Raw genomic sequence first — 19,350 nt, forward strand, 5'->3', positions numbered from 1 at the left:
AAAGAGTGCCCCTGCCCCCATTTAGCTCTGCTGTAGGTCTGCTTCCACATGGGTCACATGAGAGTGTTTCTTTGCCCAATAACCTCGTTAGCTCCCCTCTGTGTCATTCACAATGCAAATGAGACAGACATCCGAGACCCATGAAGGCCTCTGGCTGGAAGCATCTGGGGGTAGGGAGAAGAGAAACTAGCCCTGGCCCTTCTCTTGCTTCTGCCACAAGTTCCAGAACCAGGGATTTCAAAGCTCACAAATGCTTGGATTTTGCTATATAACAAACTGAGGATTTGTATGGTCAGCTCCTATTAATAATTACATATTAATTAACTGAATGAAGCAGTTGCATATAGAGGACAAGTATGGAAAGAATTCTGGAGAAAGCACACAGCAAGAAAGTTGAAGGATACTGTCCAAATTCATTTCTTATTTAACCTGTTAGCTACAAAGCTTGGGGTGAGTGCTTGCCAAACTGGGTGTGAATATTTTAATTCCCATGAGAAATGTGAACCCCTTGAGGGCAAAATCTTTTGTTGCCTTCCTCAGTTCTTAATACAGGGATGGGGAATTGTTTTTCTGTCAATGGTCCTTTGAATATTTATAGGGCCATACAAAATTATTACCTTAAAAATCAGTCTGCTATATTGGTCAAACATTTATTTAATTCACTTCTAAAAGGTTCCAAGATTTATTGAATTTTCAGTTGCCATGATTTGGAGGGCTAGATGTTCCCTACCCCTGCCTGGGTACAAAGTTAAGTATTTGTTGACAGACTGATAAAAATTTCTTTGTGGTCAATCTTATACCTGGATAAATGGAAACTTGTCTGATTCTGGGGAAGATTTTCTAATAGTTTAGGTTATTACTGTACTCCAACCAGCTACCCTCTCCAAAAAAAAGTATTAAGTCCCCTCTAGAGAAAGGTTTTACTTGCTCTCTGAATGACAAGCTATCCATAGGGGATTTGGGGCAGGAAATAGAAAAAGAGCTAAGGAAATGACTGAATCAAAAATTCTTGACAATGTTCTGTGAAGATCTCCACCTGTCACTAAGTTTGCCAATGTAGGGTGTGAGGGCACCCAAGCTAGCAGCATGGTGGAAGAGAAAGAACATTGAACTTAGAATTTGAATACCTTTTAAGAAGTAATTCCCCAATCTAAGGGCATTCCTTTGGTTTCCAATTTAAAAAAAAAAATTTATTATTATATTTATTTATTTTAGGGCTTTTTTTTTTGCAAGGCAATGGGGTTAAGTGGCTTTCCCAAGGCCACACAGCTAGGTAATTATTAAGTGTCTGAGGTCGGATTTGAACTCAGGTGCTCCTGACTCCAGGGCCGGTGCCTTATCCACTGTGCCACCTAGCCACTCCGGTTTCCAATTTTTAACCACTGACTTTCAGACATAGTTCCAAACTGTTCTCCAAAATGGTCAGACCAATTCACTAACAGTGCAAAGAATTTAAGAACTATTAGCTAGTAGGCTGATGTCACCCTTATCCAACTTGTAAAATTTTCTTTTTACCTTAGATAGCCTCAAGATAAATACAAAAAAGAAATACCAATGGGAGATGTCCCAAATAAAAGGGCTCACCCCTTACCAGACTGGGGGAGGAAAAATAAAGATGAAAAAAAAATAGAGCCAGGAAGACTCTGATCAAATGTCTGGGGAGTGATATTTTCTTTCATAATAAAAGCAAATCATTTAAATCTACCCCCCTCCAAAAAACAAAAACAAAAATAAAAACCAGTCCTTCAGTTATAAAGCTCTGGACAAACATAATCTGGTTTGGCCCTGGAACATCCCTCTCAAGGTCAGCAGCAGTGCTTCCTGGCCTCAGACTAACAGTTCAATTCTTGCTCCTTGCCTAGTCTCAATGAAGAAATGACCCCTTGACCTTAGCTTACTCTCACCTGTGACTCCCTGGACAGGGTCTCAAAAGGCAGGATGACATTAGTTACCCTCCAAACAGGCCAGAAAAACCACAACACGGGACACATGGAAACATTCCAAGGGGCCTTGGGCAAAACGCCAACTAGCAGCTTAATATTAGCAGCTTCCTTAGTCAGAAAGAATGGGATGATGTAATAAATTGTGGGGTAGTTCAGATGGTTGAGTTCAAAGAAAAGAGAGTTCAGTGTGAGCTGGAATAATCTGAGAAGATTTTGTGGAAGAGTGGGACTTGAGTAGGATTTGATAGAGAGGAGGGATGAACCAACACCAGCAAAGCTTGGAAAGCAGGGAGTGTGTGGGGGGCCAATGAGGGTGGATACAAAAGGAAAGGGGGCTCAAGAACGCCTCTGCTCCATCCGACCAAGCAATCAATAAGCATTTTATTAAATACCAACTGCTGGGAACCCAAATACAAAGAAGGGAACCATTCTTATTTTCAAGGACCTCTCCTTCCAAGGTTCTGCAACTCAGTGGGGAATGATACTAGGAAACATTTCAAAAAGCTCTAGGGTCAGTGTGAGGTTTCGGTCCTGATACAAAATTCCTCTTTTGGGTCAACAAGAGTACAGATAAATACTTTTGGGGAATCTCAGAGAGAAACCTCCTCCTCCTCCATCGGCCCAGGTGGCTGGGGGTGGGGGTAGGATGGAGGCACATGGCTACTAACTCTCACCTTTCTGAAAAGTATATAGAAATGCCCCTTAGAGAAATTAAGAGACATTCCCTCTGCTCCCAACCAATAACTGGGTGAAGAATTTTCTATTTACCTCCCATTTACCTTTGGGAGTAGAGCAAGAATTTTCCCTAGGAGCTGGGGGTGGTGGTGGTTCTCTAGTATGTTTTTGAGATTTTTTTTCATTTTTCATTTTAATCAGGTCAAGCCATCAGAATCTCATAGAATGGAGAAATAGTCTATTAATTATTTGTAAATCTATATTCAAAATCACTTTTTCTTTAGATCAAAGATTCTGTGTGTGTGTGTGTGTGTGTGTGTGTGTGTGTATGCACATACATGAAAGTGAGATAGAATCCTATGGAAGAATTGTGTAACTATAGAACCCTTCTCAGAATAAATTTTTTTTTGACTTTTGCAAGGCAGTGGGGTTAAATGACTTGCCCAAGGTTACATAGCTAAGTAATTATTAAGTGTCTGAGGTCAGATTTGAACTCAGGTCATCTTGACTCCAGGGCCAGTGCTCCTTTCACTGCAGAATAATTTTAATTGCATAAAATTAAATATGTAGGATTATAAAGAAACTCTTCACATTCAAATAGTTATCAAAATATATTTTTAAAACACCTCAAAGGAAACAAAGTTTACCAACAGTAGGTTAAGAACCTCTGTGGTCTAATGGAAATGCTTATTAACATGTATAGATGTGAGAAGGGAGAAACTCTTCCTGGACTGGATTCTTTTCAGATATTTTTAAGAGGTCAGTTTAAGGAAGGAGGTCCCAGCAACTCAGTGAAAGAGGTCCAGAAAGTCAGTAGATAGAGCACTGAACCCCCAGTGTAAGGAAGACCCAAGTTCCAATATGGTTTAAGACATGAGCTCTATGACCACGGACAGGTCACTTATCCCAAATTTTCCTCAGTTTTCTAATCTGTAGAATGAGAATAATAATACCACCTAGCTCTGAAGGTTGTATCATGGGGACAAAATGAGATTATATTTGTATAGTGCCTTGTAAATCTTAAAGCATTTTATAAATCTTAGCTATTCAAATTAGAAAAGAATCCGTCTTGGAAACCCTAACCACAGCTTATGGAAGAGGGTCAGGGGAGATCAGATTCTTTTAGAGCCACCATCTCCTGCCCTCTTTGCAGACCTTCTCCTATTTGCCACGAAACAGGGTTTCTGTCATCTCAGAGAACACACCAACTACTACTAGGGACAATTTTGAACCTTCTAATCACTCCATGGACCTCAATAAGTTTGGACTCCTGGTCCTCCATCTCCGTTTCTACTTTAACTTCTAACCTTATATTAGAGGATTCAATATATGCACTTGTTCCCTCACCAACCTCTAATTTCCTTACTCTTCAATCTACTCATTTTTCATGATCTATACACACAGGGATGTCATAACCTTGATCTTACCACCACTCAGGGGGATTTTAATTTTGTTATGAACTCTAACATACCTTTACTTTTTCAAAATTTCTATTTTCTTATACCTTATGACCCCTAACTCTGTTCTTCATGCTCACTTCAATCTTAGTACTTTAACCAGGCTATGTCCCCTTGCCCTGACTCACCTCTCCTCTGCCCCTTTTCCAATCCTGACCTTTTGGTCAGCCCTATCAGCACTACATTCTCTTCTCTCAAAACTCTTATCTCTTTGTTCTCATGTTTTGTAACTACATTGACAGAGAAAACTACAAATATGTATCCACATATGCAATTGATTTTTAAAATTTAGTTAATTTTTCAATTACATGCAAAAGTAGTTTTCAACATTTATCCTTTTACAAGCTTTTGAGTTCCACATTTTCCTACCACCTTCCCCTCCCCATAGCAGCAAACAATCTGATATAGGTTTTAAATATATAACTGTGTTTAACATATTTCCAAATTAGTCATGTAGTATAAATATTAGGACCTCACTGCAACAAAGCAATTATACTATATTATTTTATTATTATCTCCCCAAACATTAGTTATTGCACTCACCACAGTTCCCCTCAGGCTTCCAAAACACCTCCTCCCCACCCTCCTAGGTGCTCATAAAGGCTAGGAATAGCTTTTATTAAGTGCTCGTGCTAACCCATTTCAAAATGTTATCTTGTTTGATTCTCAAAACAATCCTGGGAAGTGGTTACTATTATTATTCTCATTTTACAGGTGAATTTCAGCCAGAGGTGAAATGACTTGCCAAAGGTCACACGGTTACTAGTATCTAAAACCACATTTGAACCCAAGTCTTCTAGACTCCAGGCCCAGAAACCTATTCAATGAGCCCCCTAGCAGTCTAAAATGGTGCTCAGTTTCCTTTTCTCTCCTTCTTCTCATTTCAAATTATTTCCACAATTTCTTCCTTTACTCTCTAAGTCCCCAGTAAGTTTACTATGAAAGATGTTTCTTGTGAAGGCAGACTGATGTATATATATATATATAATATATATATATAATTCCACTGCTCTTTCTGGCTGTCTAAAAACATGCTCATGTCCTCCCCATTCTTCAAAAAAATACAAAGCTTCATTTTATTCTAGCACATCCAAAAGTTTTCCTTCTATATCTCTTCGTTTTCTCTCAGTTAAACTTCAAGAAAAAATCAATTATATTTGGTGCCTAGGTGCTGTCCCCCAGCAGTCCATTTACCAAATCCATTTTAACTGCTTGTTCTCTATACTTGGAATGCTCTTACTCCTCAACTCACCTTTTTTTAATATCCTTAACTTCACATACACATGCATGCACATATGTATATGTGTGTGTGTATACACACACACACACACACACACACACACACACACACATACATACATACACCTGTGCCAAACACTATGTTAAGGGATGAAAATACAGAGGGAAATGGAAGAACATCCTTATTCTCAAGGAGCTCACTTTCTAATGGGAGGGGACGACATATAGAAGAGACCCAAGATTCAGTTTCAATCAGTTGGTATGGATCTGGAAGTATCTATTCATTTTCAAGCTAAATTTTCCAATAGATTGTGAGCTCTTTGAGGGCAGGGACTATTTTGATGTTTGCTCTTATTGGCATACAATGTAAATGTTTAAGGATGGACTAATGTTGATAAAGGGCAACTGAAAAGCCTGGGGTACAGAAAGATGCTGAGAATAGGAGGCCAAGCATATGAGGGGTTAGAAGAACAGAAATCTTATTTTCTTCTATTCAACAAGTTTGGTACATGTTCCAGAAATGAAATCAAATTCTTACTACAATCCACCAATCATCATCTAGATGAAGTAATCCACCAATCAGCTTTATTGATAAGAAAACTGAGGTCCTGAAATAAGGTTAATTTTGTCCAAGGACACACTGTTGGCAGTGATGCGATTAAGAACCTAAGTCTGGGCAGCTAGGTGATTCAGTGGATAGAGCACTGGCTCTGGAGTCAGGAGGACCTGAGTTCAAGTCCAGGCTTAGATAATTACTAGGTGTGTGACTATGGGAAGGCAAATCACTTAACCCCTGATTGCCCCACAAAAACCAAAAAAGAACCCAAGTCTGATGGTTCCCAGTCTTTTTCCTACACCAAAATTTAAATTTAAACAATTTGCTTAGAGTAACTTTGGACATAGAACTAAGTTTTTTTTGTTGGTCCTCCGGGCTCTTAATAGTAAACATTAAAGAAAAATCCAAAATGTTATTTCTATTTTCCCTTTTCAGGGCTGGAGAGAGAGTGATCTCTTATCCCACTGATTAGAGAACAGCACCATAGAAATAGATAGAACTGTGGCTGAAAGTCATTTTTCAGGACCAAGAAACACTCAGATCATTGAGAATACTGATCGTTTTATTTTTTGCATTTGGTACTCCTGGTACCTAGTAGATGCTTAGCAAAAACTTGTGACTGGTTGAATGCTATGCCTCTTGGATACCATGATTAGTGTTAGTATATTGATTTAGGTTCCATTTTTATGATAATGCAAATAGAGGGTAAAGACATGATTGCACTTAGGTCATTTGCTCAGATATTAATTATGGAAATTCTCTGATCCAAAATATAATGAATTTTAAAATTAAAATTAAGAAGGATTGATGAAAGTCCCACCTTGAAAGGAAATGACTTAGATACCTGCTCTGCAATAGGTAACCACTAGGAGGCAACAGAAACCACAGCCTTGAGAAAAACAAAGCCAGAATAAAATGGTCCCAGTCCCGTATTCCTTCCTGCTACTTCCAAGTGCAGGAACAGAAAATAGATCCCCCCTGAGCTTAGTCATTGCTACCTTAACTCAGAGGCAGAAATAGAGGTTGGGGCAGGGAGAAGAAGAACCAGGACATACCCATTACACAGGTTCAGATCACAAATAGCATACTGATTACAGCCTGTGGAGCTTTAAAGATCACTGAGCCCAAAGCTCAAACTTTACTGATCAGAACCCAATCCAGAGAAGGGAACTAAGTAGCCTGAGGTCACATGGATAATAAGAGGCAAGGTCAATACTTAGTGTCTTTTGATAAGCTGGGATTATCATTTTTAGAATAATAGGGTTTAGATGCTACTGACTATAGAAGGGATGAAAAGCTTCAAGGCAAAGGAAATATGGCAGCACAGGGATAGATTCATGGTGCCCAAAGGAGTGTGAGGCAAGAATGTGTTGATGGGTTTTTGGAAAAGTAGTGTTAATCACCTTCTTTTTTTCTCACAATGTTGAGTTCAAAAGGAGGTATTATTGGTTTTTCTGTTCTCACTGGCATAAAGAGTCAAACATCATAAAATACTTAATTAGGATCCCAAGTCATCAAAAATACCCATTTGTTGGTTTGTTTTTAAAGAAAGAACACTGAATTTAGAGTTAAAAAACTTGAGTTCAAATCCTGGCCCTAGTACCTTGCTGTGTGACCTTAGGGGGAAAACAAAAATCACTTGGTGTTGTTATATTCCTCACTGGTAAAGTGAGGTGACTTGGAATAGATTATGTTGAAGGCCCTTCACCAGTTTAAAAATCTATGGTTCTTCTAATCAGAGACCCAATGACATGAAGCAGGTCCTTTCCATGTCTAAAAAAATCAATGACCTAAAGGGCAATTAATATTAGATATGAAAGCAGTTTATGAGAATGATATAAATGTGTTGTTATTGTTGCCAGATCTAGAAATATGAAATTCAAGTTTCTGGGGAATATATCTTAGGGTATAAAAGTTCCTGACCTTAGCAGTTATTTAAAGGGCATTCACTCAGGGACATTCATCAAGGATGATGACTTTGGGTTGGGGTAGATCCCAGTGGGAATCCAAATTTTTTTTTTTTAGTTTTTTTTTTTTGCAAGGCAAATGGGGTTAAGTGGCTTGCCCAAGGCCACACATCTAGGTCATTATTAAGTGTCTGAGACCGGATTTGACCTAGCCACCCCCCTGGAATCCAAATATCTTAAAGCCATATCTAGCTTGATGGCCATTTAAGGCCAGGCTCAATTGAGAAAGAAGAAGCTTTTGTGTTGGTAGGTTCTTACTCCTAGATCATATATACTGGTAGAATTTTCATCACCTTCCTCTGGCCCCTCTGGTTTCACTCTCCTTACCTTGCCCTTTCACACACATATACTCTCCTTAACACCACTTACTGAAATCACCACCAGTTCTTTTTCACAGCCATCCATTCCCATGATCTGGCCTCATGACTGGCTCTAGGTCAACAAGGGGCCTCATCTTGCTGAGGTTGACCATTGCCACTGATACACTCTCCCCAGGTAGGAAAGGAAAGTCACAAGAGTAACAGGAAAAGAACGGACTAGTTCTAGGTCTTGATATATAATTTACCTGAACCTCAAAAGGCATGTGGTATCTGCATCCCAGCGACCATAAGCAAAGCACAGCGCTTACAGCTCATATGCTCACCCATTGATCCCTAGGATCTTGGAATCATGGAAGGCTGATGTCCTGGGCAAAGGGCCATCAGTTTTTCCTCCTGATAACACCCCTAAACTATAAGTTCCAAGACCAGAACAGGGACATATCTGTGTAATATTTTACATAAAATCAAACACTAACAGACAATTAAATCAAAGCACTATGATAATATGATTACTTCCATGCTCAATAAACTTCCCCTCCAAGAAGCTTTCTGAGATGAATCCTATCCAACTGAACACTCACAGTTTGCACAGTATTTATTTATACTTGCTAATAGGTCTTTTCCTGTTTATGTCCCTTTCTTCCTATGCAGAGAAAAAATTCTCTGAGGACAAAACATTTTTGATAGCATTTCTCACAACAGGTTCTGTCTGAGCTGAATTTACTGTTTTGACTAAATAGGTTGCTGTCTTTAGTTCTGATGATGAGTTAAGTGCAACCAGCTTAACTAAGGAAGCCAGGAAAGGAAGCCCTATAATTTAGGTTAGGTGTGAAATTAGGGGACCTGTCCTGTGGGGAAGTTGCCCTACTCCTAAACTGGAGGAACCTTACTGGTCTAATCCAATTCCCTCATTTTTATAAATAAGAACACTAAGACCCAGTAATTTTCAGAAGTCAAAATGTAAAAGAATATATCCTAAATAGTAAGTAGGGATATAAAGACAAGATGGTTCTTTGGCTCCCAATAGCTAGGCAGTGAGGGAGCTTAGAAACTGGGGTCAGTCATTGTTGGGAGCAGAGAAAGGACGAGTCAACCTCACCCCTACGGTGCTGGGTGATGAACAGAGAGGAAAGGGAAGGACCTGAGGAGAACAAAATAATGAATCACTGAGGGACTGACTCCTATGAATCAAGCCAAAAGGTAGAAGGGAAGAAAGTGGAAAAGGATTTAGTCTAAAAAGACAGTTTAGTCTAATCTGTTAGGGATCTGCAGATCACTGGAAGAGAAGCTAATACCTCTCATTGTAAGTATATGGGATACATTCTGCATTGAATAGGTTAGGATATGAGGGAATCAAATCCCGAAAAAACTACCAAGGAAAATAAGAACCCTGTACTGTGGAATGAAGTCCACATCATACAAGAAAAAAATATCAAAGGATGGCATAAAGAGCATCCCTTAATCAGATTTAGGGATGGCAATAATGCTTAGAAGTCTTTTTTTTTAACTGGTCCAGTGATTTCATTGGGTGTAAGAAACCTACTAATTTTTTTGCCTTCTTTTAAGTCTCTTCCAAAATGGACCTTCTACAGGAAGCATTCACCAAGTCCTCTTAATTCCAATGCCTTCCTTTGGCTAATTATTTCCCATTTATCTTGTCTAAAACTTGCTTTGTATACGTTTGTTTGCAAGTCATCTCCACCATTAGATTGCAAGCTCCTTGAAGGCTTTAGACTATCTTTTGCTTCTTTTCACATTCCTAATGCTTAGCATAGTTCCTTAAACACTGTAGAGCTAAATAAATGTTTTATCAATTGATTAATTATTGAGCCCCCAATCTTCAACTTCTATTCTTAGAAATGCCTGGGTCACTGGTTAAGTGAGTTGCTCTATATCACACAGTCAGAATGGGTCAGAGGCAACACACTAACCCAGATCTTTTCTTAGTCCAAGACTGGCTCTCCAAACACTAAATGACACTGCCTCTCTTTGCAAGCATGTGACAAAATGAATATAGAAAAGGCTATCTAAAGTGATTATCTAAAGCAAATGTTCTTAATTTCATGAACCTTTTGGGGGGGGTTGTGAACTTAAAAAAGGACAAATTTTAAATATTTTTTTAAATTAAACTTTGACTCCTTTGTAAACTATGTCATTTATTTTTTTTGCTTTAAAAACATTATTCTGAGAAGGGTCCACAGGCTTCACAAAGGATCCATGACAAAAACAGTCAAGAAGCTCTGCTTTAAAGATCCAAGAAGTTAATTCCTAAAATACTAACAGTTGTATAACTCCCCTCTATGTCTAGACTGAGTTGAAGAAACCATATCCTCATATAGGTCTGCTCAAATGTAATCTGTATATAAAGTGATGTTTTACTATTCTCAACTCCAAGCCACCCTCACTCTCCATTGGTAGGTTGAATTTCAGGTACACAGCCTACTGCAAAAATGAGGCCTGAACAATGGAAAGGTTACCATTCAGAAAGATGATGTCCAATCTCACCTCTAGTTTCTGAGGACACTGAAGGAAAAGGGGTTCAAGAGAACTTACATTGGTTGAACATACTATACTAAGTTTGAAAAGTTTTAAAGTAAAAAAATGTGATTACTGTCCCCATTTTCACAACATCAAGAGCCAAGATATTGTAGTTGTAAACCCAAGGAAGAAGAGAAAATTCAGCTAATTATATATCCTCCCAAGCTTTCAGATATCTAGTATTTTCACTTATTAGAATAAGAAAGATCTGTATTTTGGCATTATTCCTTAACCTACATTTATAAACCAATTCCTCAATTTCCTTTCAGCTTATCTCCAAACTATTCTTTCCCTGAACAGATTAAATATTTAACCACAATTAGAAGGCAATATATGCAGTTTTCAAAGAGCATTTTAGACACTATAAAGATTTTAAAGGGCACCATTTTTTTTCTATACCACACCTGTTCTCATAAACCATTTATGAGTTCAGTGGAAAAAAAAAAGGAGAATGTTTAGATTAAATACAACAAAAAAATCACAGCAATGAAACTGAGGAGTCTAAACATAAAAACTCTAAAAATCTACCAAAATGTAGCCCATGCTTCTCAGTCTCTGCAATCGAAAACACAAAACCTACCCTTACCTGTTGCACAAAGAGCAATAAATGTCTGTGCATGCTTTCTGATCAAAAGCAGCTTGTCCTTCGGCAGGGGCAGCTTCCGTAAAATGTGCTCGATAAAGTCATGGGGAGTCACAGCTGCCAGATTCCACTTCAACTTGCCCAATACCACCAATTCCCACTCCTGGGGAAAAGAAAAGGAAAAACGGAATGCCACCTGAACATAGTGGGAGGACAGTTGCAAGAGATAGATATTAAATTACTGCTAAGATTTTAGGCTTGAATCCTTTTCCCCTTCCTTCAATGCTTTGTGGAACTGTCTTGTACTTTATGTTATTAGAAGAGTAAAATGCAAATACTACCACATTTTACTTATAGCAGGAAGTAGTAATAGTTTGTGGTTAATATGGAAGAGATTTCTGGTGTAATCCCCTAATTTTTTAAACTGCCCTGGCTCTGTAACATCTCTACCTAGGATTTGGGACTATAGTATTATTAAATTTACAGGGAACACAAAGCTGGGAGGAATTCAATTAATTTCAATTTACATGCCCCACATAGACAAGGTACTGTGAAAGACTTACATTTTACTGCTGAGATACAATATAAACATAGGCAAGTCAAAACAAAGTAATATGAAGATAAAATACTAACAACAAGATTGGAAAGTCTGAGAGATACAGAAGCCTTGGGAAAAGGTAAGATTCTGAGAGGCAAAATTGAGGAAGGCTAAATATGAAATGTTTGATGATTGTTAGTATCCAAAAAAGAGCTTAATTAGTCCAGAACACTAGGCTCAATTTGTTTAGCTAGAAATAAATGTAAAAAATACTAATCTAGGGTTCAAAAACTAACTTTAGGGGCAACTAGATGGCACAGTGGATAGAGCCTGAGTTAAAATCTGGCCTCAGACAATTACTAGTTGTGTGACCCTGGGCAAGTCACTTAACCCTGATTGCCTCGAATAAAAATACATAAATTAATAGATTAAAAAATTAACTTCACAGGAGCCAGAGGGGAAGACAAGAGTAAATCATTGTGGTGGAGAGTGGGGTAGGGATTTGGAAAGGGACTCTCCATGAGCACCCTGCACAAGAGAAATTTAACAACCAAATAAAATAACAATATCTAAGGCTGCATCAAAAGAAACAATACCTACAACAGAAATACTCTGATCATACCCAGAGTACTGTGTTATCTTCTAGGTGTTCCATTTTAGGGAGGTTATACTCACAAGCTACAGTGGGATCATAAAGAAAATGCCAAACCAAAATAAATAAAAGGAATTGAGCCTAGGAAAGCCTTGGTGGAGACAGGGTAGTTATCTTCCAAATAACTAGAAGGTTATCTAGGAAGAGGACTGTACTGGTTTAGCTTGACCTAAAAGGCAAACTGGAAGCAATGAGTAACAATTACAGAAAGGTAGATTTGACTGGATGATTAAAAAAAAAAAGGATCCCTAACTCTAAGTATTGGGAAATGGAATGGCTGTCTCCAGGTACTCCATCATTTGAGATTTCAATAGGCAGGTTGACCACTCATTTGGATAGTGTGGAGAGTATTTTTTTAAAATAATAACTGATGTTTAAGACTGGCAAAGATGTATTTTATTGCTTTGTTTGATTAGGTACGAGTTAGAGTAGATGACACTTAAGTTTCTTCAGACTGTGATTCTGTGAAAATTGCTCATTTTCTCCTTATGCTAAAAATGTAAAACCTTGATAAGTCTAAGGAGAACCTTCCCCTGGTATTTATTCTTTGCCAAGATTTTATTATTTCCCTTTGTCCCAAATCCAGTGTTGCTATTTGCCCACTTAAGAAAGTTTAACCAACAGTTAGTGTCAAGGTTGCTGTGGTCCTTCAGTAAAAATTTATTTTTAATGTCTGTGTCAGTGAAATTTAGTAATTTAAATTCCTAATAAAAAAATGAAGATTGAAATAATGTTCCTTGACACTGCTCCTTGGCAACCTGCATCTTGTCTGTACTTTCTAGGTCATGCCAAAGATGCAGGATTCTCTTTGTTGACTTATAAAGTAAAAACTTTTTGGAAAAATGAGACACTTTTGAGACCCTTAGCATTTCCTCATCTAAATGTGCTACAGTGGGGATTGTTACTAGCAATCTCCTTTTTCTAGACAGGATAATTTGAAGATCCATGACCTGGGACTCCAACGTATCCCTGAATTGTTATCTCTACTACAGTATACCCTAAGTGATTATCCAATTTCTGCTTTGAAGTCTTCTAATGAAAGGGCATCTACTACTTGAGGCTCTTGTTTGTGGTTGTTCAGTCTTGTCCAAATCTCCCTATTTAGAGTTTTCTTAGCAAAGTTACCACGCTGGTTTACCATTTTCTCCTCCAGCTCATTTTATAGATAAGGAACTGAAGCAAATAAGCTTAAGTGACTTGCCCAGGGTCTCACATCATCTGTCTGAGGCCAGATTTGAACTAAGGTCTGATCCAAGTCTAGGGCTCTATTCTGTGCACCACCTACCTACTTGAGGTAGTTCATTCTATTTTTTTAGATGGCCCTAAGTTCTTAGTGTTGTCTAGCATAAAGAAGGACTTTCACCTCTCTAATACTTGAGATAAAAACTCTCTTAATGCCCCTAAAAGTTCTATTTTTGGCTTCCATATCACAAAAAGGATTCATTTTGAACATGTAGTCTCTAGAAACTCAAGATTTTTTTTAGATGAAATGCTATCCAGATATAACTAGACCATCTTGTACTTATGAAATTGATCTAAAAAAATAAACCTCAAGTGTAAGATTTTGTATTTAACCCTAAAAAAAGCTTATTGTTTGACATTCTAGTAGTCTTACTCTCATTGTTGGTGTCAGCTCTCCCTTCTGCTTTGATAAAGCTGCCTTTATTATGCAGTCCAAGAGCTAAGCATGCAAACTTCAATTTTTCCAGGCCTCACATCATCATTTCCCTTAAAGATCAGACCTAAATGAACTCTTTCAAATCATTTAGCCTAAGGTTGAAATAAGACTAAAAGGACATGACAACTGGAGGAAAAAAAATTTACTTCAAAGATATCATCAAATAAAAGGAAGAGGGAAAACTCCATTTCCATTTCCACTACCCTCATGTTTGTCCTAAGAAATCCAAATCTCTTTTCCATGTTCAATTTAAAGACTGTCATTTGATTCCTTCATCTAGAAAATGGTTCGTATTCCATGATCTTCAAGATTCCTTTTTTCATCAATAAAATTAGTTGTCTATGATATGAGAATGGGGAATGATATAATGCCCTTTAATGATAGACTAGATAGTCCCTGGATGAAGGGTCCATTATAGGTTTTCAGGTAACTCTGAAAATGTCTTGCATATCATAGTGTATTTGGTTTTATATTTATATCTGAATACATTTTACACTCTTACTGTAAGTTCCATGAGGTCAGAGACCATTCTATTTTTCTATGGATCTTGTCCTAAAGCAGAATGCCTTGTCTGATGAATCTCAATGTTAGCCTGGCTCATTAGTCTGGTTTCTTGCTTAAAGATTTGTTAAATTGAACACATGACTTCTGAATATGCCAGTGTGTTGAAATGAATGGAATTGTCACTGATGTTGACATCTTTCTTCCGGCTCTTATAAATTGATATAGGCACATTCCATTACCCTCAGAATAATAGCCTGTACCCAAATCCTCCAGTTTCCCCTCCATAAGCTCCAAAGTCAACTTTAACTATTTTTGGAAACTGGTGAAAAATCCTGAGGTCTTACTGCCTACAAAGCTAAGTTGAAACCCCAGCTTGTAGTTCTATAAAAGGATATTGGTGCAAGAGCCTTTTCTTGCACAATGTTAAAAAGAGATATCTCTCTAGAGGAAACCACTTTTCTTCAGCCTCAGAGAAGCAGCTGAAATTTGGCAGTGTTTCAAAGGTGAAGTCATTCACTGCCTCCATCTATATTATACCCCTTGGCAAATCCTTCCTCCCACCTCAACGGTTATGAATTTCTGCCACTAGATGGCACCACAGCCTTAGTAGGAAAGAGTCCCCCCCCCCCCTTTACCAGTTACTGAAATTTCCATAGGAGAACCCCAACCACTTTTGATGGTTCAGGACCACTATGCAGATCACAGAGCTGGAAGAGACATAGAAATTATGTAATCCAATCCTGGTATATGAGAGACAGCTTCCAGGGAAAAAGAAAGAGGATGTTTCATATAAAAAGGAGAAAAAAATTTTTTAGCCCTCTTAATAAGGTTTTATTTTGTGGGGGAGGGGTGGTTGAAAGGGAGTTCAAAAAGTTCCATCACAGGGATCAACTGATTTGTAACCTGCCAATATTTTCTCCCCATCTCCTCCCACTCTGGCAAAAAAAAAAAAATTCTTGCCCTACATAGTCTAACACTTCAGTGATGATAAAAACCAAAGGTCAAATATTGAATGTCTTCGATATCTAAGGTATCCCTGCGATAAAGGGTATTATGAAGTATGGTCCCAGATTTCAAATGGTTGACTAAATAACCCTAATTTGCTAAATAACTAAATAATTTCATCCCTGCATGACTCCGTTTACTCAGCTGTGAAATCAGGGAGTTCTTCCACCTCTAAATCTACAATCAAGTTAGACTCCACCAGGACCCATCATCTGAAGTTGGATTATCATTTTCTCAGCATCCAAGGATTCAAATTAAATCTCTGTAGAACTGCAGGCTCCCGGCATCATTCCTTTCTTTCACAAATACCCACTATTATCAATATAAATAAAGATTTCAACAACCCAGATATACCTTCTTTTCTTAATTACCCATGACATAAGAAAATTATTTATATAAGTAAGCTATGGTAAATGCAAGAATCTAGGAAGATGCGGGATAGGAAAGAGGCTAAGGCTGAATGGAGAAGGAACAAAATTGGAAAGGGGCATTAATTACCAGCAGCTCTTGGGGTTTGACTGAATTATCGGTATAAATGCACAGTTTCTCTGCGGTGAGGGGAATCGTTTCCTTCAGCTTGGAGGCCAGGAACATGCAGACAGCACCCAGAAGCTGCAGCCGACACTTAGGAGTGGGCACCCCTGCTAAGAAACGGTCCAGGTAATTCATGGCTAAAGGAAAGACCTCTTCTTCGCATTTCTGCTCTTCACAGACCTACAATTGGGAGGAAAAGGGGGGAGAGAGAGAGAAGAGAGCATTGGAGATAAAGAAAGAGGGAGGACCAGAATACTGTTAACCAACTCAAACGATTTCATTTTTGGGGGTGGAGAGGGCTGCGGATGTGATGGAGTGATAAGATTAGAGCAGAGGAAGTTATAGACAGCTGACCAGGTATCTGACATCCCGATTCCATGCAGAAAAAAAATAGAAATGAATTAAGTAAAATCCAAAACTCAAAGGAATAAGTCAGGAGGCTGCCCATCCCACGTTCTCTTGCTACATACTTCTTTTGCCTGCTCTCACACCTCCCTCTTTTTAAAAAATTTCTTCATGTTAGAAAAATAAAATCAAAATTATCCAGGCAACTGGTGGGCAATACTTAAAACATTCAGACCTCGGGATCCTTTCTCTATCACTACTTATAATTGAAAAAATGTTTGGGAAGCTGGAGGGGGGGGTTGCGACTCTGAGATCCTGCAGTCGCTAGTAGGGTGGGGGTGGGGGTGGGGAAAAGAAGGGGGAGGGAGGAGAGGAAGGGATGTCGCAGTCTCAGCAGCACAGAACACAAGTTGCCTCGGCTGCTTCAAAAATTTACTAAAAATCGAAGAATAATCCTAGAGGGGTCCTTTGAGCATGAAAACCCTGGGAAGGGTTCCGGCTTTCCAGATGGATGTCTTAGGTGGTCTTAGACGCTTTTATTTCGACTTTTTGGAATGCTTCCTTCCAGAGGTCCAAGTCGAACAGAGGCAGTTAAGAATGGGCGAGTGACCGCTATATCCCTCTGGGCCCCACAAGGATGAGAAGGAGGGAAGGTAGTGGGGGCGGGGTGGAGGAATGGGGGGGATGCGCAGAGCCACTGAGGGTCGGCCACCCTCTTACTCCTTTTAGGGGTGTCCTGTACCCCTTTTCCCTTCCTTCCTCACCCCACCCAACCCTCCCCCGCCCGAAACAAACTGTTAAGCTGTTTAAGTAACCCTTCCAAGAAGATGGGATTAAGGGCAGAATCAAAGGGCAGAAGAGGGACGCTGGGGTTATGGGGGGTCTTATGCAGGTCCGGGGGTAGTGTGGAGCTTCTTGAACCCAAATCTGCAAAGCAACATGGCGAAACCAGGGCAGATCCAGGGTTATGCATACGTGGGCACATTGAGAAATGGACTGGGCAAAGATTTGAGTGGGGGAGGAGAGAGTGTGTATGTGTGAATGGGGGGGTCATCTCTGCCCCCCTTTTTCTTTGCGGCGTTTGGGACCATGCCCCTCTTCCTTCGGCACTTCCCCTCCCCCAGCCCACTCTTCCATGCCAACAGTGGGAGCCCCGACCGCATGCGGAGGCTCGGGGCTGGGATGAATCGGCTTTTTACACGTTTTTTGCAACTTTTCTGCTCGCATAGCCATACAGAGACAAGCACACGCGCGTGCGCGCCCCGGGCAGACAGACAGACAGACACCCATACACGCAGGCTCCGCGGACAGGCGAGGGCAGGCAGCCCTGCAGGTTGGGGGTGGAAGCGAAGAAACACATGCGAACCTGCACACGCGGGCGACTCCCGGGCCCTGGGTCGGGCCCCCAGCGGCCAGCACCCCCACCCCCACCCCCGGCACCTCTCCGCCCCCGCCCCCAGTCCTGCCTGGCTCAGACTGTAAAGGAGGCCACGAGTCCGGCCCAGGCGCCCGCTCCCCCGGGGTCCCCGAGACCCAGGAGGCGGGGGGAGATCCTCCCCGGGGAGGGTCCGGACCAACCTCCAGCATCCAAGTGGCCACCATCCTCCTCATGTAGGGCTGGATGTCCTTTTGCACGCATTTGAAATAGGAGCACTGGGGGAGATAGCGTTCCTCGATGGTGAGCAAGTTCAGCAGGACGCGGTCGTCGAACAAGAGGCTGGGGTCCGGCACGGCCCTCCGGATGGGGTCCACCTCGCAGCACAGAAGCTCCATGACGCGCCCCGGGAAACCGGCTCCTCTTCCCTCCCCGCCCCCCCCTTTCCTCGAGCTCAGAAGAGGTTTTTGGGGGGGTGGGGTGGGGGTCCTGGCCTCCTGGCTCTTAGAGGGAGAAGCGAGGCGAGGGGAGGGAAGAGGGCGCGGAGAGGAGGAAGGGGCTCCGGGAGAGCTGCTGGGTCCCTCCTGCACTCCCTTCAAACTTTTCTGGTCTTGGGCTCTCTTTCCTCCTGCAGAGGAGGCAGTGACGTAAGCCGGCTGGGCAGTCAGCTCCCCTCCCCCGACTCACTCTCCTCCCCCTAGTTCCTCCTCCGCTCCTTCTTTCAGGCGCTCTCCCTCCCTTCCCCTCTCGTTATTATGGAGAACAGCAGCTGGTCAGACGTAACTTCAAACGCTCCCCCATCCCTTTTCTTTTCTCTTTTGCCCTCTCCCTCTATCCGCTCTAGCAAAAAGGAACCAGGGGCCCACGTAGAGGGTAGCCCAGAAAAAATGACAGCTTCCCGTTTCACCCCCGTACGCGGCTTTTTTCAATGAATCCTATCAGGCAGTGTCCCAAAAGTCTTCGTGCAGTGGATGCATGGGTTGGGGTGGGAGGGTTCCCGTGGCCCCAACAAAACCCCGTCTCCGTTCAGTCCCTTGACTTCTCTCTCTCTCTCTCTCTCTCTCTCTCTCTCTCTCTCTCTCTCTCTCTCCCCAGATGCTTGGACTGGTGAATGGTGAAGGTTGCACGCGAGGCAGTGGTAGTGGACAATTCTGAAAATGGGCTTTGAGGGGAAAATCGGGATTTAGCTTAAAAAATAATTGCATGCGTCGCTTTAGAGAGGGTGGAGGCGCCTCGGCGCCAGATAAACTTCTTTCTGTGCACTTTTAACCAAAAGTGCTCAGAATACAATGTCCCGTCCCCGCCTCCCCTCCGAGTCCCGCGCGCGCGCTCTCTTAAACCACCTTCCTTTCCTCTAGAGCAGCCAGAGAAGGAAGAGGAAGGAGGGGACGGTCCAGGGAGGGTGGATGCACCCCCAGCAGACAGAAACTAGAGGGAAGCA

General features: G+C 40.9%; 1 protein-coding gene across 1 annotated transcript in view; it reads right to left on the minus strand.

Annotated features, from left to right (window-relative positions):
* Positions 1–18,537, minus strand: part of CCND2 (cyclin D2) — a 33,653-nt gene extending 15,116 nt beyond the window's left edge. Inside the window, exons 1-3 of the mRNA XM_074194620.1 lie at positions 18,113–18,537; positions 16,154–16,369; positions 11,282–11,441 (exon numbers count right to left, since the gene is read on the minus strand). Coding sequence (XP_074050721.1) covers positions 11,282–11,441; positions 16,154–16,369; positions 18,113–18,307 — 571 coding nt within the window. The 5' untranslated portion in view covers positions 18,308–18,537. The remainder of the gene's footprint in view (positions 1–11,281; positions 11,442–16,153; positions 16,370–18,112) is intronic.
* Positions 18,538–19,350: the final 813 nt, after the last annotated feature.

This window comes from Macrotis lagotis, chromosome 7, assembly GCF_037893015.1.
Source record: "Macrotis lagotis isolate mMagLag1 chromosome 7, bilby.v1.9.chrom.fasta, whole genome shotgun sequence".
NCBI classification, from domain to species: domain Eukaryota; kingdom Metazoa; phylum Chordata; class Mammalia; order Peramelemorphia; family Peramelidae; genus Macrotis; species Macrotis lagotis.